This window comes from Eptesicus fuscus, chromosome 11, assembly GCF_027574615.1.
Source record: "Eptesicus fuscus isolate TK198812 chromosome 11, DD_ASM_mEF_20220401, whole genome shotgun sequence".
Taxonomy (NCBI): Eukaryota; Metazoa; Chordata; class Mammalia; order Chiroptera; family Vespertilionidae; genus Eptesicus; species Eptesicus fuscus.
Window position 1 is genome coordinate 34,150,727 of NC_072483.1, and position 27,058 is coordinate 34,177,784.

The window sequence follows — 27,058 nt, forward strand, 5'->3', positions numbered from 1 at the left end:
GTTGTGAATTTTATTTTCAGGTTTATGCTTTTATTCTGTGTGATTCTTGGTATGTTGGAAACTTGTGCCTACTATTGTATTTTTTAAAATCTCCTTTTAAATCCCTCACTACATAATCTGAAAGATTGAAGTATATATATTTTTAAATGTCTTTGTTTATAGATTATTTTAGAGAGAGAGGAAGAGAGCAGGTTGGAGAGATAGAAACATTGATGAGAGAGGGATATTGATCGGCTGTCTCCTGCACACCCCCTACTGGGGATTGAGCCTGAAACCGCTCACATGTGCCCTGACTGGGAATCGAACTGGTGACTTCTTGGTTCATGGGTTGATGCTCAACCACTGGGCCATGCCAGCCAGGCTGAAGTGTTAGTATCTTTGAATTATTATCTAATTGTTTGCACTACAACAGAACAGAATTTATGGCCCCAAACCTCACGTGGCAATAAGAAATAACACTGGGATCTACACTCAGTCTAGGGCCCTTTGCCCTGTGTCCCAGGGGCATATCCAAGACTGGAGTGCCTTTATTATTCCCTTCTTGATGAGACAGCTTATTGATGAATTCAAAGGGGGACACAAATATAAGAGAACGTTTTCACAGGTACTTTGATCTATTTGTTTTGATGTCTTTACAATTAAAAAATCCCACTGCTATCAAGATGAGCTAGATAAATGCTTCCCAAACTTTAGTGTGCATAAGAATCACCTGGAGGAATCTCTGTTGAAACCCGTATTTTTAGCTATAACCTCAGGTATTCTGATTCAGTAGGTCAGTAGGATGCTTCAGATTTTCAGTTTTAATAAGCTGCCGGTGGTTGCTGATGCTGCCTGTTTGTGGACCACGTTATGAGCAGCACATTGGTAGATAATGTTAAACAATTAGAGATATCAGCCAGATGTTTAAAATTTGAGCATAATGAGTTAATTTATTAATTAGGCACATAAAGCATCTTCCATGTGTTTGAACCTAAATCATTAATATAACTTTAAGGGTGTAAATTTGGTGGTGCTGAGCACCTCTTTTGTTACATACAAATTTCACATTAGAATAATCCTGTGAGATTCTTAATTCCTAAAGTTTATGGGACCAGTTTATATCTCAAAATGGAAGCTTCTGCTATAAATGATCACCTATCAAAAAAACATGCAAATTTTTATTTTCAAAAGAATATTTTAAAAGATCATGTCTGAAAAATACACTAAAATATTTTGCTTAATGTACCTGGTAGTGCCTATTGCCAATATATTTTACATTTAAGTAGAATGATTATCATTAAAAGCTGACTTTTAAAATCCATTGTGTAATGAAATCATTACAGATTTTACTGATTATACAAAGAAAATAAGCTAACTTTCATACTGTACCAGTTACTAGATTATTGTTGTATTGGTGTGCTACATCTTGTAAATTCACCATCCTACCTAATAAAAGAGTAATATGCAAATTGACCCTAACTCCGCTACACCACAAGCCATGTGTTTTACCTTTATTATCTTACTAGAGGCCCAGTGCACGAAATTTGTGCATAGGGGGAATGTGTGTCCCACAGCCCAGCCTGCACCCTCCAGCCAATCAGGAGCAGATATGCAAATAAACCCAACCAAGATGGCTACAGCCACAGAGAGCACGGTTTCCCAGGCAATGGAGGAAGCCAAGCTTTCCGCCTGCCCTTGCAGGCCTAAGCCTCCACTCAAGCTACAAACTTTCAATTATAGAAGGTAAACAAATCCAAACAGAAATGGTGACAGCCACGGAGCTGGAGACAGCAGGCCAGAGTTGCCCCCAGCAACAGAAGAAGCAAAGCTTTCCACACACCCTGGCTGGCCCAGGCTTCTGCTTAAGGCTACAAAGTTTCAATTATAGAAGGTGAATTAACCCCAACAGAAATGGCTGCCAGCCACGGAGCGAGCAGGAGGCTTGGCTCCGCTCCAGGCTACAAAGTTTCAATTGTAGAAGGTAAATAAATTCTAGATAACAGGTTCTCCGCTTGGGTCACCAGGGGGCATGGCTGGCCAGCAAATCACCACAGGCCGCTTGCTCAGGCCGCCCCACGCCCCAAGGGAACCCCCATCCTGATCCGGGACACCCTTCAGGGCAAACCAGCTGGCCTCCACCCCTGTACCAGGCCTCTATCCTATCTAATAAAAGAGTAATATGCAGATGGACCATCACTCCAATACACAATATGGCTGCCCCCATGTGGTCAAAGATCCTGCCCCCATGTGGACACAAGATGGCCACCACAAGATGGCCAGCAGGGGAGGGCAGTTGGGAGGCACCAGGCCTGCAAGGGAGGGCAGTTGAGAGGGACCAGGCCTGCAAGGGAGGGAAGTTGGAGGCGATAAACCCTGCAGGGGAGGGCAGTTAGGGGTGACCAGGCCAGCAGAGGAGGGAAGTTGGGGGCAAACAGGCTGGCAGGGGAGTAGTTAGGCATCAATCAGGCTGGCAGCAGAGTTGTTAGGGGGTAATCAGGCTGGCAGGCAGAAGCGGTTAGGGGGAATCGGGAAGGCAAGCAGGTGAGCAGTTGGAAGCCAGCAGTCCTGGATTGTGAGAGGGCTATCCGAAATGGGCAGTCGGACATCCCTTGAGGAGTCCCAGATTGGAGAGGGTACAGGCTGGGCTGAGGGACACCCCCCTCCGTGCACGAATTTTGTGCACCGGGCCTCTAGTCTCTATATATAAAACCCTAATATGCAAATAGACCGAATGGCGGAACAACTGAACAACCAAACAACTGGTCGCTATGATGTGTGCTGACCACCTGGGGCCGTGCGCGGAACATGGTGGGTGTTGGCTGTGGTGGGATGGTGGAGTAGGTAAGTGGGGGTGCCAGACCAAGGCGGGGCACCAGTCACTGTCATTGGGGTGAGCCTCTAGTGGTTACTGAAAATTCTTTGCTCCGGTGTGCCACGGTCCCGCTCGGTGCTCACACCTGCTGCCGGCACCAGCCCCGCTCACACCCACTGCCAGTGCCCAGTGCAGGTCCCAATCGCTTGGCACCGTCTGCAGGTGTGAGTGGCAGCTGCCGGCCCCAATCATCCCTCAGGGCTTCTCTACCTCCCCCTGTTACTGAGGGGTGATCAGGGCCAGCAGCTAATGCTCTCATTTGCTGCTGGTGACGGCCCCGCTTGCACCTGCTACCGACGGCGGCCCTAATTGTTCCACGGCGTCAGCGGGTGTGAGTGGGGCTGGCACTGTCAATGCATGGGAGCCGTGGGGGCGGGAGTGGGGCTGCCAGCAGACAGGGGACCAGGGGCCGTGGCGGGAGGGGCCAGTGGGGGCCCATAGGATGGGCCGAATCCTGCCCCTGTGCCCACTGCTACCTCACGTCCCACAGTTCATTTCAAGGTGTACGAATTTGTGCACTGGGCCCCTAGTTTGTAAATAAAATCTCATAAAATACTAGAAAATTGATTTCAGGTTCTAATAATGGTGGACCATCTTACTGTAGATTAGCATTTCTAATAAGAAAAAACAGAAAACCTAGATGCTATCTTAACCCTACCAGACCTGAGGCCCTGAACCTAACTGTCCCCTTAAACCACACAAAGTCAATTCAAACACATGGGAGCAGACATTTGCAATGGCTAACCATGAGGTTTGACCATGATTGGTTGGTTATTTTTAGTTTGTGACGCTTTTTTTTTTCACGTACTAGGCAAAGTACCGAAAATTAGGTACAGCGGTATAGTGGCAGATTCGGAAATTACCGAAAAATCGGTACAGCGTTCTGGTAGGGTTAAAAAAGTAAAATTAAAATAAATTTAAAAACACATCACAGCCAACCTGTATTTGAAAGCCAAATATCAGTTACCAAGGTTGGGAGCATGTGAGCATGGAAGATTCCAAGGGTCCTGGAAAAACTTGAAGCAGATATGGGAGCCCAACACTCAGCACCAATTTATTTGTCTGATAATTGCTAATTTGCAAGTAATAGTTATGGGTTAGAAGCCAAGCTGAATTTCTGAGTCTTCAAGGGCTATGGAGTACATCCAGGTGCAAACCAAGGAGGCCTCATGGTAATACTCAAAGTTTCAGCTGATAACACTGAAGGGCTACACCTGGGATACTGGGGTTGTGATAGCAAGATTTTAAGATGATTTCCCAATGACCCACATCCTTGTATCATCCCCTCTTCCTAAGTGTTTGAGGTCTTCTGAACCTGATGGGATATTATACTGTGACTAGAGGTACGGTGCACAAAATTTGTGCACTTGGGGGGAGGATCCCTCAGCCTGGCCTGCACCCTCTCGCAGTCCAGGAGCCATCAGTCAGACATCCTTAGTGCTGCAGTGGAGACAGGAGTGGCTCCCACCACCGCCACTGTGCTCGCCAGCCATGAGCCTGGGTTCTGGCTGAGCAGCGCTCCCCCAGTGGGAGTGCACTGACCACCAGGGGACAGCTCCTGTGTTAAATGTCTGCCCCCTGGTGGTCAGTGCATATCATAGTGTCTGGTCATTCCGCCGTTCGGTCAATTTGCATATTAGCCTTTTATTATATAGGATTAGGTTCAATTATAAGACAGAGGTGAAAAGATTTTGCAGATGATTTTGAGTTATTTACAAAGGAGATTATTCTGGGTGAGTCTGACTTAATCAGGAAATTTCTTAAAAGAAAATTTTCCCATTCTTATGAGAGATTCTCCTACTCTTCTGAAGCAGTATGCTGCCATCCTGTGAGAGGGTCTAGAATTTCGGAGCAGCCCTGGCTGGCAGCCAGGAAAAAGACAGGGACCTTATTCCTATAACTTCAAGAAACTGAATATTGTCAACAATAATGTGCTTAGAAGAGAATCCTAAACTTCAGAAAGGAACATGGCTTGGCCAACCACTTGATTTCAGCATATGAAATCCTGAGCAGATGGCATGCTGAGCTGTGCCCAGATTTCCGACCCCTGCAAACCCTGAGAATCCTCAGTGGTAAGATGAACATTTTGGCTTAGGTGATTTGTGTAGATCATTTTATTTCTAAATATAATATTCCCAAATTGCAATGGTTAATATTATATACTGAATTTAGTTTTTTAGAATTGATTCTGTATGAAGCCATTTGTTTTTTGTTGTATTGGAAATGATTTTCTATACCTAGGAAAAATCCCTTTAAGTCTACTCACCAAACTCTTAACATCTGATGTTATAATGGTTACTTTGGGTGTAGGATTACAAGGTTGTGGATGGGAGAAAGAGAAAGGAACTCTGTTTTCTTTATACTTGTCTATATTTTTTATTCTTTTTCTTTTTGTAGAAGGAGCATTCACTCTTTACTCTCTTGTACTCCCTGATAACAACTTTAATCCAGTGGTACAACCAGGGCCAAAAATAATTTCGAGTTTGAAAGTCCATTAACTATATTATCATTCAGACTTAATGCCAGAGGGGAACCCATTCTATATTCAATGAAAAGATAGATCACTCATGTTCCCAGTCCTTCCTCATACTCACTCCTTTCTTGGAGCTGCCCAGGTACACTCATTATCATCAAATTTTTGTCTCTGGATATCCAACCACAGTTTATAATCTATTACATTATGCTTTATTAGAATCTCATTATAGTTGGTAAGGTCATCTAAAATCTTTCTCTCTCAAGAAACAGGGAATCAAATCTGCTCTCACTCCTTTAGGGACACTTGGATTATCCATTATTTCGCAACATAATGCCATGTTATCTTCCTGTCTGTCCTTAGTGTATTACTATTTGTGTGAATGGTTTCCCCTGTTTGGGGTAAATTTTCTAGTTGTTTTTCTGCAACTTTTATCTTTCTGACAGTTCCCTATACCTACCTGACTCAAATATACTAATAGAAAAAAATATATCTATTTTCTCTACTGACATATATACAAAATAGAAAACAAATCAGAACAAGCACATGCTATCTACAAAATATATATATTAGTATTTTCTCTTTATAGATAAATACATATTTAACAGGAAATAAACCCTCATATATGTCAGCACAAGAAATAAAAAAAGGAAAGTAATAGATACATCCTTTCCAATATCAGAGTTTAAAATGCTTCAATTCTTATGCTACTTAAGATTTGTTATTGTAACTTACTATATAAATTATTGCCATCAGAAGAAATCTAATTTAGTAGATTTAAGAGTTTTATTTTTAAGTTGTGAGTGAAGAGTATGAGAAAATGAAATAAAATTAGTTATTCCTGATTCTAGATAAGATATAAGGCATAGCATCATTGATGGATCTTTAAGAAAATCCCTTTGTTGAAGCAGGGGTTTCCAATCAATAAGTGAGAGCCTGCCCTTTAAATCAATGTGGTATCTGATACACTGTGTTAGCAGCCTCTCGGTGGTTTCCCAACATTCCCTTAGGAGAAAACACAGCTCTCAATGAACAACTTTTCTTATTTTGTTGTGGATTTTAAAAACTCTATTTCCATTTGGAAGCAGATGCTACCACACTGTCTTCTCCTAAACTAGTAACCCTAAGGCTTGGAGGATATGAAAAAAAAAAAAAAAAAAAGCTTAAATTTAAAAAAAAAGGAGGATTTTATTTTCAGATATTTTGAATGTTCTTAATTGCAATCAGTGTTTTTCCTCCAATATTTAGTGTGTTTAGTTTAGTTTTTGTACCCTCTGACCTGAAAAAGAAACCCTATATTCTTTCTTAACATTTTAAATCCTTTTATTCCCCCTAATATTTTACACAACAAAGAACAAGTTACTTGCCATTTGAATGTTGTTGTGAAAATGTGTAGATTTCAGGTACTGCCTCAGAGGTGCCAGCCAAAATGAAACTAATCAGTATTGTTCTAGGCAGTTACCAGCAGATAGTAGCAAATTAGGTTATTCTTTGACTTTTTATATATATAAAATATAATGACTTTTTTATTGCCTAAACACATAAAAATTAATTTGCTATAGTTGACTGAGAAAAGTATTTTGATTTCTCTGCTCAACATGAGCAACAGCAGCCCTTTTCTGAAATACAGGGTTAACTTTTCCCCAAGTAGATAACCATTTTTATTCTTTTTGAAACTGAAACCGGCAACAAATGGGTCCAGGCTGCCTGTCACTACTTGAGCCACTTAAGCATTCACAGGTTGAATCATGTATGAACATTTATTCCAATGATGCCAGAAGAATGGGAGAGCAGCAGGTCATCCATGAAAGTCTGCTCTGTACCCCCGCCCCCTTCATAAGCCAGCTTCTTATATTGGGTAGAAGGACAAAGTTCACTTGGGAAAGTAGGCAAAAGGAATACAAATGGGTCAAATGGTTACAGATTGCAGGCAGTGCGGGCTGGAGGGTTGCAAAGGGAGGCGCCTCAGGAACTCCGTTGTTTTGGCAACAAGGTTATTAATCTTTCCTTGCGGATAGGCAGTTCTCAGTTAGGGAGAATGGACTGCATTTCCAGGTTAAATCCCTGGTCCTGGGTCATACAACTCCCAGCCAGGTTAGAATATGCATTCTTTAATCAAAACAAAAGAATCATGGTTAACAGCATGATTGATATTTCTTATAACTACTATTATAGTTAGTCTCCACTCTTCTATTTCTTCCTCCCGCCCCTAACAAAACTTACTCTATTTGTATCTCGCCATTGCAACCTGACCTGCACATACGGACTTTGTGTGATTCTGCATAAGGAGGATATTTGGCATTACATGATAGCTGCCTTCTGAAGGACTGGAATGAACTTTAGTGATGACATGTATTATCTTCAAATTTTAGGATATATTTTTAGTACAGGTGGAAATAGGTTTTTTTGTTGTTGACACTTTTCACTGCATATTGTTTACTTTTGTGCCTTCCAAAGTTTTTTTAATCAACATAGTCTTAATGTAGTTAAAATTTTTATAGCACTGTAAAGAAGTAATTATGTCAGATTTCATTCTCTTAGTTTGCAATTGATAATACTGATAATCAGATAAATTAGTGGATTTAAGATTGTCACATTTATACCAAATGGGAAACTGGAGTCAGACCCAGGTTCGGATGTCCTGTCCGTTGGTCTGTAGTGTACACCTCTCTAAATTGGTTATAATGAAAGTTGAATGCTCTTTAGAGTTTCAGATAACTTTGCAGTCAAACAGAAGAGCAAACAGTGCAGTATACAGAAAATTTATTTTTTTAGCAATGTTCTTCTGTTGTGCCTTTCCATTTTTCTATTTAGATATTCAAGAATAATAGCAACCTGAGAACTGTCCTTTTGAAAATTTCAGATAATTTATTCTTAGCTATAAATCATAAATCTAGCAAATATCTAATTGAAAAAAAAAGTTCTTATTTCTTCTTCTTATTTTTTGCTATTATTACATTTTTATTTATTGTTTGGGGTTTATTTTCTTCTATAATCTACCACCCACAGCTTAAGAGAAGGAACTATATTTATGAAATGTAATTATGTTAGCCCCTCCGCAGCATTGTGGACACCACTGATTAGTCACACCTTATCTATGCTGGCCAATCAGAGTCTCTCAGAAGTTTGGAAATTGGGTTTACAGATGTTAGTTTCTATGGCTACTTGAACTAAGGTAATATGAAGTCAGGATGGAAGAGTTCAGTCTTTCTTGGTTTATGTGACTAGAAAAGCAGAGAAAGTTGAACCAGAGTGGACGAGTTGGAGATGGGGAGATTGTAGGTAACATGTATGAAGAGGAGGAGGATCAAGAGGTTAAGTATCCCCAGAGAAATAGAGATCCAGTTTACAAACATGTTTTTATTCCCTTATTCTAATTCCCAGAATCTTGACTGCACTCCTTGCTCTTGGCTTTCTTGAGTTTTATCTGTATTATTTGTTCATTTATTTTACTTCATTCTTATAGACCTAAGCACCTTAAGTAAGACAAATTAAAGACACTCATATTTTAAAAATTAAATGGATTATTTATTTTTTAAATATCTTAATTCCACATAATATTTTGTTTTACTTTAGGAATAAAAATTTTATTGTCATATTTGAAAATGCATACATTTAAAAAAATTAAATATGATTTGCCTCTAATCTTACCACCTGGAAGTAGCTTCTGTTAATATTTTTATATATTTTCTTGTAATCTGTATGAAAGCACACACATTCACACACACATTAATTCTTACTGAATTGGAATCAACAATATGTACAGTTTCATGTTTTACTATTTTTATTTAACAAAATAATTTTTGGAAATTGTTTTCATTTACTCTAACATAATTTACTTACCCATTTTCCTATTTCTGATTATTGTGTTTTTTAATTTATGGATATTAATTGTAGACTCATTGGAGCTTTGATTTTTTTATCTCTTCTTATATTAAATAAATCTTTATTAAATGTCCACTGTGTATTAAACACGTTGATACAGAAGCCACGTTAGCTTACCTTGAGGGGATTAGTGCCTTAATGTGATATGTTAGTCAAATTTGGGTCAGCAATTCTCTGAGGAAAAAGGGTTGAAAACATTCTTCTTAGAGGAAAACTGGGCCTTAAACTTAGTCTTAACATGTGGATAAATGACTGAAGAGGAGCATACATGTAGAGCAACAAGAGACAAATTAGAAAGATAAGCAGGGCCCAAATCATGGTAGAGGGAGGCTTGTTTGCCATTATATAAGCAATGAGCAAAACTGAAAGTTTCAAGTTGGAGGAGGGGCCTTGGTCGATTTGCATTTTTAATTGATTATATGGCAGCAGAAGATGGATTATTCAGGTGTAAAACTCTAAGTGAGGAAGCTACTTGAAGTGAGAAATTATTGAAATAGTCCACATAGGAAATGAGATCCAATATTACTATATTAGTATTGAAAAGAGATGAAATTATGGCTTTATTGAAAAGATAATTTATGGTATTTGATGACAGGTTGGTTGTCAGAAGGTCAAGACTAAGGAGAATCTCAAATTATTCTCAATCGTCTAGCTGGCTACGTTTACATTAGATATAGAATGCAAAAGGAAGGGCATATTTAGTAGAAAGTTAATGAGTATGAATTTAGACAAGTTTGGCTTGCGTTATCTGTTGGACATCCAGGTAAAGGTGACCAGTAGTCAGCTAGTGTACTGATCATCTTACGTTGTTGCAAAAACAGAAAGAAATGACATAGACTAATGGTTTAAATCACATAAATTTATTTTCTCACAATTCTGGGAGCTTGAAGTCTGAGATCGGGTGCCAACTCCATCAGCTCCTCATGAGAGCTTTTCTCCTGGCTTGCAAGGTGCTCACCTTCTCTCTCTGTCTTCAATGGTAGAAAGGGATGAACAATCTCTCTCACTTCCTCTTCTTATAAAGCCACACACAGTCCTGTAAGATTAGACCCTAACCCTTATGACCTCATTTAACTTTACCCACTAAAGACCCTGTCTCCATACAGACACTTTGGAGGTAAATTTTTGCTCTGTGGAAGACACTGTTAAGAAAATGAAAAGACAAGCCACAGACTCCACAGGAAGAGTATGTTTACAAATCACTTAGTTTATAAAGGATTTATACCCAAAATATATAAAGAATTCTTAAAACTAAGTAATTAGAAATACCCAGTTAAAACAAATAAATGAAAGATAAATAAGATGAACAGACATGTCACCAAAGAAGATATATGGGTGGCAAATAAACCCATGAAAAGAGGCACAACCTCATTAGACATAAAGCGAATGCAAATTAAAAATACAATGAAATACCACTACATTTCTATCAGAGTTAAAAAAGAAAAGGGAAAATGGACAGTAACAAATGCTGAGAAGAATGTGGAACAACTGGAGCTCTCATACATTGCTATTCAGAACTTGAAGTTGTCCAGTCACTTTGGAAAATAATTTGTCGGTTTCTGATAGGTTCAATATACACTTCCAATATAACTCAGCAGTTGCATTACTGGTTGGTATATACCTAAGAGAAATGAAAATTTATTTTTACACAAAATGTTATGCATAAATATTTATAGGACCTTTATTCAAAATCACCAAAAAACATTGAAATAATCATGATGCCCTTCAACCAGTGAAAAGATAAAGAAACTGCAGGACAACAGTGCAGTGGCCACTCGGCCCTGAAAAGGAATAAACTATTGATTTGCACAAAGTCACAAATGAATCTTAAATAGATTTTGCTAAGTGAAAGAGGCAAACACAAAAGCAACATACTGTATGATTCCACTTATGTGATATTTTGAAAGAAGTCAAACAAATAAGTTTCAAAATAAAATTAGTCAAGAGGTGAAATTTCTCAGTGTTCTCATTGGTTATCACATCTTTATTTTGATTATTAAATGGTTGTTTTTGTGGTGTGCTGGTGTGTGTGTGTGAAAGAGATTTTTTTTTAGTAGAAAGTATTTGCATTAAACTATTATTTGTCATAGAAATGCATGTGAATCCCTGTAGCTTAATTATATCTTTCGATGTGATATAATAGTCTATTGGAAATAAAATGGACACTAGGACTTAGTATAATTAGAAATTTAATTTGGTCCCAGAACTTACTTACATTTTGCCCACAATGGTTAACATCACTGCAAATTGTTTCTCCATTACTGAACTACAAAGAGGAGTACTATGAAAATTAGCAGATGTCTAGCATGCTATTATTAAATAATAATTTTTAAAGTAGGAAACATTTCAAAGTGTGGTGGTTTAAACTATTAATTGATTTTTTAAAATTTAGACAATATGCTAGGTTCATGAAGGTACAGATGCTATGATTACTGTGCTGTTTATTAATGCATAGGCTAGTGATTAAGAGCATCAGATATATCTGATACATATTTGTTAAGTAATTTTGAATAAATGAATCTGTAATAAGAACATCATGACTAAATATAACAAAACCATTTTTCTAGAGTACGCTTTAGCTGAATCTAGAACATATATATATCTTGAATATGTTTCAGGATTTTAGCATTATTATATTGCAAATATGGGTTGAATCCCTTAGTCACTGTTGAGGGAGGGAGGAATAAAGAATAAATAATCCTCTTTTAAAATTAAGACCTTCCAAGCCTAATATTATAGATACCCAATAAGTCTTTGCTGTAAACCTGACTTTCTATTATGTAGTGATTTTTTGATATTTTTGTTAGAGTATTTTTAATGAGTAAATTAACATTTATATTTTAATAGACAGCTTTAAAGAAATGTAGTATTATGAGGATTTAAAGAAATGTAGTATTATGGAAGAAATGTAGTATTATGAGGATTCTACTCTGATGAAATTGCAAATGAGGCTTTGGTAATATTTATTTATTTAAAAAAATAAAGTTTAGCAATTCTAAACTTAGATTTCCCTGATTTCACTGTCTGAAGATTAGAACTTAGCTATCCTGAAACTGATCCAAATTAGTACCTGAACATAGTTACAGTATTTTCATGAAGTTTGTTGTGAAGTGTAATTTGTTCTGAAGTTGAATTTCTTCTTTGATCAAATTTTTGTGAAGACTCCTCTTCTGTTATGAAAAATTTTAATTGTTTTACATGTATGGCAAGTGTTTCTTACCTCAAATATAACATGGGTTTCCAGTTCTGTTGTACAGAGTTTCAGTTTCATTTTCTTGGGGCTATTGCAAACATGTACGCTTCAGGTTGCTTTGAGGAGCCATCCCAATTACAGACAATATGCTCAGAAAAAAACAGAGTGAGGATAATGACACCAATATGTTTCTTCAAGTAATGGAGCAGGATCCCTACATAAGACTGCAGTCCTTGGTTTAAAGGAATAATTTTCAAAATTCTCAAATTTCTTGCAATTCTAAATATTGGAAAGAAGTTTAGAGGTTAATATCTTATTGTATACTCATAGTTACATTGAAGTCAAGCCAATCCACGGATCATAAAGAAATAAAAAGACCCTCCCAGTAGATACCTCTTGCAATGAGTTTTACAAGTATTTCAAATATGTAAATTCCAAGCTAAGTATTCTCTAATGCTGGCCTCCATTTTGCAAAATCAGTCATGGACAAAATATGCAGCCAATCAAAATGCTAATTAAAATTAACAGTTGAGAAAAGGGATGTACCAAAATCTTTATAGTTGGTCTTCTAATCGAATTGAAAGAACATAATGTACACCAGGCAGTTAGTCTGAAGATTGATCTCCTTTTGTCTAATACCATGCAAGTATTTTGATTCGAGCAGTATGGGTCCACATCTGCCAAGGGCTCTGACATTATTCCTGGAGGAAGATTTTCATGAACAAATGGGAGCTCTCTTCCAACTTCCAAGTCAGTGTTTGGCTTTAAATCTTTTTCTTGGCGCTCCTCATTGTGTTTTTAAATGATATGCTCTTCCATAAGTTCAAGAGACTAGTGAAGGGGGCAAAGCCCTTAGCTAGTTTCACTTTGCACTTGCTACCATGTGACAGGTCTCCCCCTAGCACCTGAGGGAGCCCTAAGGGCTCCTGGGAACCCTTTTCTCCTCCTGGCTTCTGTTTCTTTCTGATCTCTCTGGTTTTCCAGGCTCTGGTTGCTTAGAAGGTGTTGTAGGATGGCATATGCTCTCACCAGGTGATGCCATCCAGGCTACGATGAGTTGCTTTAAACAGTCCCAGTAAATTGCCAGCTAGAAACCGAGTCACTGGGGCGCTGCCCAGCTACTGACCCAGAGACCCCTCCTGCCAGATGCACAGTGGATCTTTGACCAGGGCCTGGAAGCTCTTTTTGTGTCCTTCCCTGTTGTGGTATTTTAAACTTTTCCCTACTGACAGCTGATTGGCTGTTTCTCTTCAAAATATAGAAATGTATTGATTCTGAAGGATTATTTATTAAGAAAAATTAAGTTTTTGTCTGACTTATTGATATAGTTTGCCAGCTATTAGTGTCCAACTTAAGAAATCTGTTATAGAAACTGACATCCCTAGAGGCCTTTAATCATAAAGTAAGAATATTTCATGTTATAGCTCCTTTGTTTAAATTTAACTATACTGAAAATAGCAAAATTGATCCCTTGATATACCTGATATATTCTAATTGCCTAGAATGTGAACCACAAATTCTGCATTGTAGATGCCATCATGGTAAATGTTGTTTAACTTAGGCAAAATTTATATTATGACAAAACCAAAGCTTCTGAGAAAGTAATTGTTTCACCACGAGGCAGTTTATACATCTCAAACTCCATTGCTAAAGTGTAAATCACCCTTTGCTTACCATTGATTTACCTGAAGGACACAAATAATAGAAAGAACATATATACTTTTAAGATATATTTTTAGTAGCCCATGTGTTTATATAGGGGTGAGTGTGTATGTGTGTGTGTATGTGTGTGCACACACACATGTTTGAGTGCATACATGTATACATACACAAATTTTTTCACACATTTTCCTCTTTTTGAGAAAACTGTATTTTTATTGATTTCAGATTGGAAGGGAGAGGGAGAGAAAGATAGAAACATTGATGATAAGAGAGAATCATTGATTGCCTCTTACACACCCCCTACTGGAGATCGAGTCTGTAACTCAGGCAGGTGCCTGACCAAGAATTGAACTGTGACTTCCTGGTTCATAGTTCTATGCTCAACCATTGAGCCCCACCAACTGGGCACACATTTTCCTCTTTTTACTAAATGTTGTTGTTTTTTGTTTGTTTTCAACTTTTACTTTGTGTTGTTACTTTGACCTCTACTACTTAACAAAGCCTGTCCTCTAATTGGATAAGTAGGTAAACTAAACAGTGTGCATGTATGAGTCTAGGAAAATTCAGAAGGATGGTCAACTTGACTACACATTGGAAACTCTTGTGTTTTATAGAAGTATTAGAGGCCCGGTGCGTGAAATTCTGTGCACTCGGTGGGGGTGGGGATTATCCCTCAGCCTGGCCTGCACCTTCTCACAGTCCGGGAGCCCTTGGGGGATGTCTGACTGATGGCTTAGGCCAGCTCCCTGTGAGGAGCTGGCCTAAGCCATCAGTTGGACATCCTTAGCGCTGCCGTGGAGGCAGGAGAGGCTCCTACCACCACCACCGCACTCGCCAGCCTTCAGACCAGCTTGTGGCTGAGCAGTGCTCCCCCTGTGGGAGTGCACTGACCACCAAGGGGCAGCTCCAGCCCCGCCCCCCATCTCTCCACAGCAGCTGCTGGTGGCCTCCCTCTGCGGAGGGAGGCAGTATAAACTACTGGATAAAGGTGTAGGCTCTGAAATCATCTTGTTTTGGTTCAAATCTTTGCTTTACATCAAGTCAGCTGCACAATCTAGGGCAGGCTTCATGAAAAAACTGAGTTCAAGAGTATAAAAATTAAGACCTTAATTGAAAGATACCTTGACAAAATATTTTAATGAATTAGATGTTGGACTATGAATTACAAAAGGGAGAATAAATTAACATCTGGTTAATATTCTAGAGAAACTGGCTAAAAATTTGCTGAAGTATAATGTTATAATTTATGTGTCAGTTGAAACTTTGAATGATCTTCAAGTGTAATATAAATTAATATCACTTAAAAATATCTCCTCAAAAGTTCTTTTTTATTTTTCAGTAATCATATTTCTTGCTTTACTGAATTGTTTTCTAATGTCATAAATTTGATATTTAAATCATATTGAACACAAGTAATAATTTTTGTTAAAAATTATATATATATTTAAGTATATATATATAATTTTATCACAAAGCCCTTGAAAGTAAAGTAATTTTCTTTTTAGATTCCACATATAAGTGAGATCATGCAATTTTTTGTCTTTCCGATCTACTGCACTTAGTATAAAATCTTCACTGTCTATCCTTGTGTTCACAAATGGTAAAATTTCCTCATTTTTGGCTGAATAATATTCCACTGTATGTATACACATTTATTTATCCCTTAATGGACACTTCAGTTGTTTCCATGTCTTAGCTATTGTAATTATGCTGTCATGAGCATGGGGGTGCAGATGACTTTTTAAATTAGTATTTTCATTTCTCTTGTATGTATTGTCAGAGGTAGAATTGCTGGATCATATAGTAGTTCTATTTTTAATTGTTGGATGAGCCTCCATACTGTGTTTTCCATAGTGGCTGCACCAGTTTACAATTCTGTCAGTGCACAAAGGTTCCCTGTTCTCCACATCCACTCTAGCATTTGTTATCTCTAGTCTTTTTGATGATAGCCATTCTAATAAGTATGAGGTTATATTTCATTGTGGTTTTAATTTGCATTTCCTTAATGACTAGTGATGTTGATCAGGAACAAGACAAGTGTGCCTGCTCTCTTCATTCCTATTCAACATAATACTGGAAATCCTAGGTAGTGCAATTAGGCAAGGAAAAGAAATAAAAGGTATTAGAATTGAAAAGGGAGAAGTAAAATTGTCTCTATTTGAAGATGACATTATTCATATGTAGAAAATTCTAAAGACTCCCCCAAAAACTGTTAGATCAAGTCAGTAAAGTTGCAGGATATAGAATTAGCATTGAAAATTCAATAGGTGCATTTGAACTTCTTTAAAGAATTTATAGGAATTTATTTGAGGCCCTCCCTGTGCAAAAGCTTGGGGATATTCACTGTCCCTTATGTGGCAGGATGATATTGCTGGCTTGGTGATCTGACAGTGTAATAAGGTTGACCAAATTCCGGGTGCTAGATCAAACTGAGGTTTGGTTGCCCTGTTATAGAACTATAGTTTGGTGCATTGAAAAAAGATGGAACAAGGGAAAGAATCACAACACTAATGCAGTGGGTTAGATTGACACATGATTAATAACAATATAAAGGACAGAGGTAAGTGGGACCAGATGTTAGAGAGTTCTAAGAAGTCAGTTTAGAAGGATATAGTGAATGTTTGGATGTGGGGGATAATGAAGATGACAGAGAATGAAGGATGATTTTCAGATCTGTATATAAAGGGAACCCTGGGACAGGAGCAGCTTTTTTGGAGGAGATAATGAATTTAATGTTAGTCATGTTTAATCTGCAGCAACTGTGGGAGATACTGTGTAAGATATCCAGAGGCTAAATGGATTGTCAGGTCCAGCTCTCTACTATTATCCATTTGGAAGCCATCACTTGGGAATGGATTGGATATTAACTGGACTTCAGAAGATGGGGTGTCTAGGGTCAGGTCAGTACAGAGGAAAGGGAACTTCTGAGATGACTGGTGACATGTTTTTAGAATAATGTGGAGACAAGTATTTAGTAAACTCAATGTATGCTGAGGAGTGTGTAATAAGGTGGATGATGGACCTGTAGGGTGAGGCCAAATTATGGAGCGAAGTAATAGAATAATTAAGACCTGATGTACTTTTTAATTAAAGAGACTTTTTAAAAAGGGGAATGAAATCACGTGATGAAAGAGCCATTTAAAGACAACTAATCAGCCCTGGCTGGTTTGGCTCAGTGTATAGAATGTTGGCCTGCAGATTGAAGGGTCCCAGGTTCCATTTCAGTCAAGGGCACATGCCTGGGTTGCGGGCTTGATTCCCAGTAGGGGACGTGCGGGAGGCAGCCAATCAATGATTCTCTCTCATCACTGATGTTTCTATCTCTCTCCCACTCCCTTCCTCTCTGAAATCAATAGAAATATATATATTTTAAAAAGACAACTAATCAGGTGGATGTTGAAGGGCAGACTTTATTACAGTCAAACATGTCAATATAAGATTGCCCAAATATGTAGAGAATTTATATAAGAAATGATTTGAGCCAAACTGATGACATTTTTAAGAAGCAAGATCTTAAATGCTCCAGAGAATGACTGTTTTGCCAGGTTTTTATACAATTGGAATTAAGTAGGGAACGCAAGGAATCCTATCTAATAAAAGAGTAATATGCAAATTAACCATCACTCCACGACAAAAATGGGGCCCCCCCATAGCCACAAGATGGCGGCACCCAGTCCCCTCAGCCCCGCTGCTGGAGTGTCTGGGCCTGTCTGCCGGAGGGGGCAGATCCAGCCTTCCAGCTCCACCGGTGTTGCAGTGGTTGGGCCAGTCAGCCCCGCGGGGGTCCGCGCAGACCAAGCGGCCGGCAGACAGAGCCAGGACAGGCTTGCGGGAACCAAGCAGCAAAGGCAGATTCAGGCTTCCCGTCCCGCAGGTGCTGCAGCGGTTGGGCCCGTCAACCCCACGGGGGTTTGTGCAAACCAAGTGTCGGGCAGACAGAGCCAGGACAGGCTTGCGGGAACCAAGCAGCGAGGCTGGATCTGCCTCCAGAGGGGGCTGATCCAGCCTTCCCGCTCCACTGGTGCTGCAGCAGTTGGGCCTGTTAGCCCATCGGGGGTTCGTGCGGACCAATGGGCGAAGCTGGATCTGCCCCTAGACACGGCAGACAGAGCTCAGACAGCAGGGCTTGGGGGCTTCCTTAGCGCAGAGGCGGCGGGAACACCCCCAGGCCCAACAGACAGAGCCCAGACAGCAGGGCTTGGGGGCTTCCTTAGTGCGGCAGTGGCGGGGAAGTCCCCAGGCCTGGTAGACAGAATCCGGACAGCAGGGTTTGGGGGCTTCCTTAGTAAGGTGGTGGCGGGAACACCCCCAGGCCCCGCAGACAGAGCCAGGACAACAAGGTATAGGGGCTTCCTTAGTGTGTCAGTGTCAGTGAAGCCCCCAGGCCTGGCAGACAGAGCACACTGCAGGGCATTGGGGCTTCCTTCACATGGCACATGGTGGAGGCAGGCAGAGAGCAGACAGCAGGGCATGGGGGCTTCATCTCCATGGCTGCAGTGAAACCCCCAGGCCCCGCAGAGAGCAGAGAACCATGGGGAGTGGGCCTAAGCCATCAATAGGACATCCCCTGAGAGCTCCTGGATTGTAGAGGGTGCAGGTTGAGCTGAGGGACCCCCGTGCACGAATTTCGTGCACCGGGCCTCTAGTATTACAATAAAGTGGGAGAAAGCAAGGTATGGGATAGTTAGGATTATGTGTTCCCTTGAGGGTGGGTATGCCTTCCAGGGGTCTGGACAGGAGGATTACTTCTGACATTTCAAAGGTGTGTTAACCTAGATTCACAAGAACAAGGGAGAGGGCTTGCTTAAAATCTTTTACTAAAAGAAGTTACAGGCCTGGGGCAAGACTGTCCAGATAGGAATTTATGATCAGATCAGATCACGAGGTTTGATCTCTGAACTTGTGCATACCCCCGTTTTCGTCCGCAAGCCCGTGTGATTAGAAGAGATAGGAGAGGAACATAACAGCCAGGATATCGGAGATTAAGAAAGAGAATGAAGTGGAAATTTATGTTTGCATGACATTAGATTGAAAATTGTATTTTTGATTTGCTTACATTTAACAGATGTTCTTTGTTGTTACCACACTGCTTCCAACTAGCCATGGCTTCTAAGAAAATACTCCCCTATGACCTAGGCCTTAGTCATCTTTGCATTTGGTCTTTTCCTTCTGTTCTGCCTCGCTCTCATCTTTTACTCTTTGTTTTTGCTGACCTGCTGAGTTGGCAGGCAGCTCTGGAGGCAAGCTGTGTTGCTTCAAGAGGAGAAGGGAGAACAACATATCCTGCAGTTCAGATCTTGCTTTCTTGGCAGGCACAGAAAAGCAGGCTTTAACTTCTAGTGAAAGCAACTGCCTTAGATTCAAGGCAGCAGTTCTGATACTCCTGCAATTTTAGAAAAGAAATAAGACAGCAATAACAAACAAAAAAAGAAACCCAATTTAACACAGAGCAACATCAGATTGCACTTATCTTTTCTCTCACTGAAAGACAAAGATTCAGTACACTTTTTTTTACTGTCTTTGCATTTTTGCCATGAAAGATATTTATTTATTTATTTATTTATTTATTTATTTATTTATTTATTTATTTTTCTGTCTAGTAAGTGTGGGGAAAACACTGCAGGGCTATTGGTGAGAGAGACCCTGATTGGCATTTCTAGACACAAGAAATTTCAAGTTGGGTCTTGCAGGCCATCTCCATTTAGGTTTAGCACCTGTGGTGTCACCTTGGGATGCGACACAGTGCTATTTATTCTCATAAGTAACTTACAGATTTTTTTCTAATATCTGACTAACTGTTCTTTTAGTCCTCCATGAGAAAGGTCCAGCAGGTTCAGCCCCACGTGTCTTAGGAATTGTCCTTGCCACATGTTTGCTGAATTATGTACCCCCAAAGTCTAATGTTGAAATCCCAACTCCCAATACCTCCGAATGGACCATATTAGGAAATAAGGTCTTTAAAGTGGTGATTAAGTTAGAGTGAGGCTGTTAGGGTGGGGCTCTAATCCAATATGGCAGGTGTCCTTATAAGAGGAAGAGACCCAGGGATATGCACAGAGACAAAAGGCCATGGGAGGACACCTGCAAGGAGACAGGCCTCAGGAGAAACCAAATTCCTGATGTCCTGATGGTCTACTTCCAGCCTCCCGCACTGTAAGGAACACATGTCTGTTATTGAAGCTGCCCAGTCTGTAGCATTTTGTTGTGGTAGTGCTAGCAGACTACTACATCGGACATTCCTATTAGTAAGTTTGTAATTTCCCTGAGTTTTTGGTGGCGTATAACTTCTCTCTGCTGTGCTGAAAATATGAGACATCCTAACGACTTGATGGTCTTTCTCTTGCCCTAACTTGCTTTTACATTTGTAATATGATACCAAAGCTAAGTGCTTTCTATTCTCATTTTCTTCTTAGTCTGATGTGCTTCAGTTAGGTGCATTTTTCATTTTTTAGACATTTGGAGTACATTTGCTAAAGCTGAAATGAGAATCTCAATAAATGAATAAGTAATGATTTAGTGACATTTGCTGTGTGCTTGAACTTTTATTGATCTTCACGAATGAAATTTTTCTAGTTGAGAATAATACATCAAGGGTTTCTTATAGATATTATTTAAAATGACCCTTTTTAAAAAACTTATATCAGAAAGTGGATTATCTGATAAACATGAAATAATATGGTGATGTAGCCAAGAGTATATGATCTGGAATTAGCAAACTGGTTAAAATCTTGGCTCAGCCTCTTGAAAGCTGGGCAACACTGAGCAAGAGAATTAATTAAAAAGTCTCATTTTCCTCATCCATAGAATAGGGATAATAATAGTGGTGCCCAAATCATTGAGCTGTGATTGACACTGAATAAACTAATTAGTAAAACAGTATTTGGTTTATGCTAAATGTTTCCTATATCTGAGCTATTATTTTCTTTTAAAAAATATATATTTTATTGATTTTTACAGAGAGGAAGGGAGAGGGATAGATAGTTAGAAACATCGATGGGAGAGAAACATCCATCAGCCGCCTCCTGCACACCTCCCACTGGGGATGTGCCCACAACCAAGGTACATGCCCTTGATCAGAATCGAACCCAAGACCCTTCAGTTCACAGGCTGATGCTCTATCCACTGAGCCAAACCAGCCAGGGCTGAGCTATTATTTTCTTAAATCTTGTTGCTGGCTGATCTAAAAAATAATTTTGGATTAATATTGTTCCTAGTGGAACCTTATTGTGATATTAATTGAAGCAGGTTTTCTCACTCTTGGTTTTTTTTTTCATATATGATATCATAATGTACAAGTCAAGAGACACAAGTACCAAATGGATCCAGTAGTCAGGATTTATTAGATATAATGGGAGATAACTATCTTTCTTTATTAAAAATTACAATAATAGTAACTTTAAGAGCCTAATGGAATTTTTTTTTAATGTATTTAGTAGTTACTAGACCAGGTTTTCATGTTAAGAGTAGTTTTTACATACCCTTTTTCTGGCCAGGTAAGAAGCTGGAAAAGAATTGAGTTGCCTCTTTATTCCTTACGCAGTCTGTAAGAAACAGTTATCTTTAGTTGCCACTTTGAGGATGTGTCCTACAGTTTTTGTCATTTTGAGAATGTAAACAATTCTTTCATTTTCATTTTGTTTGATACCTTTTTTCTGTGAACAATACCAGCAAGTCTTCCCAAAATGAGAATATAGCTTTATCAAAACATATCTTTCTTCCTCAGTTATAATAAAGGTTTATTACTGATTTGGGTAATTTTTGTCAATCTTCCCTCCCCTCCCCTCCCCTCCCTTCCCCTTTCCTCCCCTCCCCCCCTCCCTTTCCCTTCCCTTCTCCTCCATATCTTTGAGAATCTCTCCTGATTCTGAAAAATACAGCAGCCAATTTAAGAAGGACATAATATTGAAATGTAAATCATTTTAACAGTTATGTATTAGATGTGGTGGAGCTCAAAGAGGGGAGATATGAATAGACTTCTGCCTTTTTGAGGTTTAATAACATTAGGGATATAGATCAATATCTTATATATGATAGTAGTACATATGATATATACTATATATGATATATGAAAATATTTATAGTTTATACATTATATATAGTGAGTTGTTTTTTTTCCCTGAAAACAATGAAATATTTTTATACTTAATATTTTTGTTATTGCCTTTTCTTATACTCATACTCAAAATCAATCAAATTCACTTCAGAAATACAGCATCCTTCTATTGTAATATAATAGGAAATACCTGAGTCATTATTGAAAAGTTTAAAGAAATCACATGCTTATTATTTCCACAACCAAAACTGAGTATTTATGTCTGTCTTATAGCAACCAGCACACTATCTGATCCCCCTCCCTGCCTTAAGGACATAGGACAGTATAAGCTCCAGAATAGAATGTCTTCTCGGAAACTTGGGGAGCATGTGTCAGACTGAGGGTGCTGCTCAGATAAGAGCCAGCATGACTTCTAACTCTGAGTAACACTATCTGGCTTATCATCTCGTGAATCAGACATTGTCTGAGTGGAAATCAGGAGATAATGCCAAGGAGACATCAAATGTGCAGAATGTTCTTTTCTGCCCAGTAAAACTTGTTAAGTTTCACTCCTGTTTAAATCTCAATTACTGAAAAAAGCAGGTGGTGAAAATTTATCTCATTACTTCTTGAAGTTGAACCCTTTAACATTTAATTATTAATTAGGGTTTGAAACAAGTTAAAAAAATCTATTTAGCTTTTTCCTTTTAAATGGAGTGCAAGTACTCATTGATACAAGTGTTAACAGATGAATGGATGTCCTTAAGATATGTAGGTACAATATTCTTTCTTTCTAGCTAACCTTATACTCTACTCCAGAATATGAACAAATGTAAACCCTGTGATTCTCCTATTTAGTAAAACATTTAACTCGGTGTACTGTTCTCTCCTAACTCTAAACTTTCAAAAGTCTATTTAGAATTGGTTTTCATTTTAAAACACTATACAGGTCTCAGTTTTCATACTTTTTAGCAAAATCAAAGTTAGCATGCAAAAACAATAGTTTGAATATTTATGTCTTTTTTTTTTTTACTTGTACTCATTTATACTAATACTCCTCTACCACCTCCCCTCCCAAAACCCAGCCTGAGTGCTTGAAAATATTTAATAATTGTCACTGCCTCTTGAATAAAGTCCTAGTTCCTAAACCTTTATAATTTATCATCCCTGAGGGCAGACACTTGTATGTATGATTTGTGGCTGATACTCTCAGTGCTTGCTGTTGTGCCCATCTTACAGTAGGCACTCAAGTAATATTTGTGAAATAAATGCTGTATCCCCTGACCTCAGTCTGCTTTCCCAAGGTTATCTCCCATTATCTCCACATGTTCTATGTTTAACCCAATGAGCTTATTTTTTTCTGCTCCCTGAACATATCCCCACTTTCTCCATGCATTGTATGTACCTCTTTTACTGAAAATGGCTTACCCCCAATTCTCTATATTGCCTACCATTCTGTGAACGATCAGTTCAAATGTACTTTTTTTATATGATTTTTCCAATCTTCTCATATATTATAGTTTAGTTTTGTCTTCTTAAAACTCCCTCAAAATTCTATTTTCATTACTGTTGTTAAACTTATTTCTTTTTGTTTCTGGTTCACATTCACTGAATATGTCTTTTCTCACCTCCCTGAGGTGAGTATAAGAGGTTAGAAGAGTGTTTTAACTCCTCTGCAACAGTACCCTGCTCAGTATGCTGGTGCTCAGTAAATGATCGCTGAATGAGTGGCTTTTCTATTCACATTTCATTACAGAATTGTTTATCTTTTAGTTGTCATTTTTCTCCCTAGGTATCTTAAAAATGATATGATTTGTTAGGGGTTTAAAAGAACTTGGCTCTTAAAGGTATCTGAAACATAACTTTTGATTTGAGATATATAACAAGAAGGAATTATTTCTCCCTTAAATTGGGAGGAAAAATCTTTTTTTTTTAAATATATTTTATTGATTTTTTACAGAGAGGAAGAGAGAGGGATAGAGAGCTAGAAACATCAATGAGAGAGAAACATCAATCAGCTGCCTCTTGCACACCCCCTACTGGGGATGTGCCCGCAACCAAGGTACATGCCCTTGAACCTGGGACCCTTCAATCCGCAGGCCGACGCTCTATCCACTGAGCCAAACCGGTTTCGGCGGGAGGAAAAATCTTGACTTCAATGTCTAGCTTCTCTACAGTTTGTTTAAATTAATTGCTGTCAGAATCAGTGATTTAAAATAACTAACATCATATCAAAATACCTTATATGCTACATTGCAACAATGGGTGCTCAATAAATACTCCTTCTTTCCATTTTCTATTATTCTTTCCCTTCACTTTTATCTTTTCCTTCCTGTCCTCCCCTTTAAAAGTAGTAATTTTCTTAAACAGCTTTTAAATCCTTTTAAACTTATAACTCTTTTTAAAAACTTTTATGACGTGGAATTCCTATTATATCCATTCAGCCTTTTTCTTTTCGTGCCTTTAATTTTCCATATGCAAAAACTGAGGAAAATTCTATTTGCTCTATACTGAAAATATGGAGATTAATGAAACAATTGTGCCTTAAGCTCCTAGAATCAATTATATAATTAAAACTTATTTTAAGAAACAGTTTTGATTGGAAATTTCAAGTGTTTCTGCTACAGTCTACCTCTTAAATCCCTTCAGAATGAATTGTGTAATTCGAGAGGCCAGGTACAGACACATAGACACACACACACACACACACACACACACACACACACACACAGTCAATTGATTTTTAAGAAAAATGTGCAATTGGAATTTAGTTGAAAAAGTATAGCCTTTTCAAATAATCACATTAGAAAAATTGGGCATCCATATGAAGAATAAATGGACTTTGCTTCAGATTTTGCTCTATATTAAAAAATTAACTAAAAAATGTTCACATTTCCATGTGTAAAACCTAATACTATAATACTTCTAGAAAAAAACATAACAGAACATTTTTGTGACCTTGTTTAAGGCAAAACTGTTCTAACTACAATTCCAAAGCATAGCACATAAAATATTGATAAATTGATCTTCATCAAAATAAAAACATCAGCTTTTCAAAGCACACTGTTAAGAGAATGAAAATACAATCAACCTATTTGTAGTGAGAAAAATCCCAAATCAAATATCTGATAAGGTTCTTTTTTTCAGATTATATAAAGAATTCTTAAAACTCAATAGTAGCCCAGCTGGTGTGGCTCAGTGGTGAGCATAGACCTATGAACCAGAAGGTCCCAGTTCGATTCCCTGTCAGGGCACGTGCTTGGGTTGCAGGCTCCATCACCAGTGGGGGCATGCAGAAGGCAGCCAATTAATGATTCTCTCTCATTGATGTTTCTCTTCTCTCTCTCTCTCTCTCTCTCTCCCTCCCTCCCTCCCTCCCTCCCTCCCTCCCTCTCCCTTTCCCTCTCCCTCTCCCTATCTCTGAAATCAATAAAAATATATATTAAAAAACAAAAAAATCTTAATAATAAAGACCCAAATAACCAAGTTATAAAAAGGACAAAATATTTGGATATTCCGGACAGAATACGTATAGCAACTAAGCACATGAAAATATGCTCAACATCTTTAGTCATTAGGGGAATGCAAATTAAAACCACAGTATGATATTGCCATATGCCTGTTAAAATGATTAATAACAGTAACAACAACAAAACCGATACCATGTAGAGAACTTTGGACTGTCTAAAATCTATACATTGTTGGTGGAAAAGCAAACTGGTGTAGTCATTTAGAAAAACTGTTTGGATGTTTCTTATAAAGTAAACATACATACAATTACTATAACCCATAATCCCATTGCTAGGTATTTAATTAACTAAGGAGGGTAAAAACTTAAGTTTAGCCAAATGCCTGTATGCAAATGCTTACAGCAACTCTGTCCATAATCACTGCAAACAACCCAAGTGTTATGCATCTGGTGGCTGGACAAACTCTGGTATGTCCATACTATGCAATACTCCTCAGCAATTGAAATGAACTAATTACTGATTAATGCAACAACATGAATAAATCTCAAATCCATTATGCTTAGTGAGAAAAAACTATACTCAAAGGGCTATAAACTATATGCTTCTTTTAAAAATATATATATCTTTATTGATTTCAGAGAGGAAGGGAGAAGGAGAGATAGAAACATCAATGATGAGAGAGAATTACTGATTGGCTGCCTCCTGCACACCCCACATTGGGGATCGAGCCCTCAACCCAGGCATGTGCTCTGACCAGGAATCAAACCGCGACCTCCTGGTTCATAGGTTGACACTCAACTGAGCTACCTTAGCCAGGCTAAATGATTCTTTTTCTATGGCATTCTGGAAAAAAGCAAAGTTATAGAGACAGAAAACAGATTAATGGTTGCCAGGGGAAGGGGAGAGAAATTTCATTTTATACAAAAGGACCCCAGGACATCTTGTGAGATGATGGAACTGTTTTGTGTTTTAATTTTGGTGGAGTCGCACAGCTGTGTGTGTTTTCCAGACCTGATAGAACTATACATCAAAAAGGTGAGTTGGTGATGGAACTATTTTATATTTTGATTTCAGTGGTAGTTATGTGGCTGTAACTTAAAGAACTGTACATCAAAAAGAGTGACTTTTACTGAATGCAAATTATGCTTTAATTAAGAAATAGAATTAATTATTGCTATATTAATTGGGAGAAGGATATCACTTTCGATTGCCTTGGGTTCAAAATTACATGAATCAATGTTAAGATAACCTGTGTTGGCATACCTGATGCCATATCTGGGTCCTTTTATAGATGTCTCTGCCTCTACTAAGATACCTGAGAAGTGAAGGATTATTGTGAGACTAGTGGCCTGATGCAAGAAATTCATGCAAGGGGCTTGGCCCTCGCAGCTGTGCAGCTTGCCTCAGCCCTCACAGCCCCGGCTGTGTCTGGAAGGTCATTCAGGTGTCAGGTCTAATTAGCATATTATACTTTTATTATTATAGATTATTA

The 27,058-nt window shown here is 38.5% G+C and overlaps 1 protein-coding gene across 4 annotated transcripts in view; it reads left to right on the forward strand.

Annotated features, from left to right (window-relative positions):
• The window catches only part of GALNT13 (polypeptide N-acetylgalactosaminyltransferase 13), a 407,064-nt gene that overhangs the window by 39,272 nt on the left and 340,734 nt on the right, over positions 1–27,058 (forward strand). The window contains exon 2 of one of the 4 annotated variants that reach the window (XM_054723085.1): positions 23,757–23,777. The exons of the other annotated variants lie outside the window; for them this stretch is intronic. Within the exon in view, the coding sequence (XP_054579060.1) occupies positions 23,757–23,777 (21 nt within the window). The remainder of the gene's footprint in view (positions 1–23,756; positions 23,778–27,058) is intronic. 4 annotated transcript variants of the gene reach the window in all.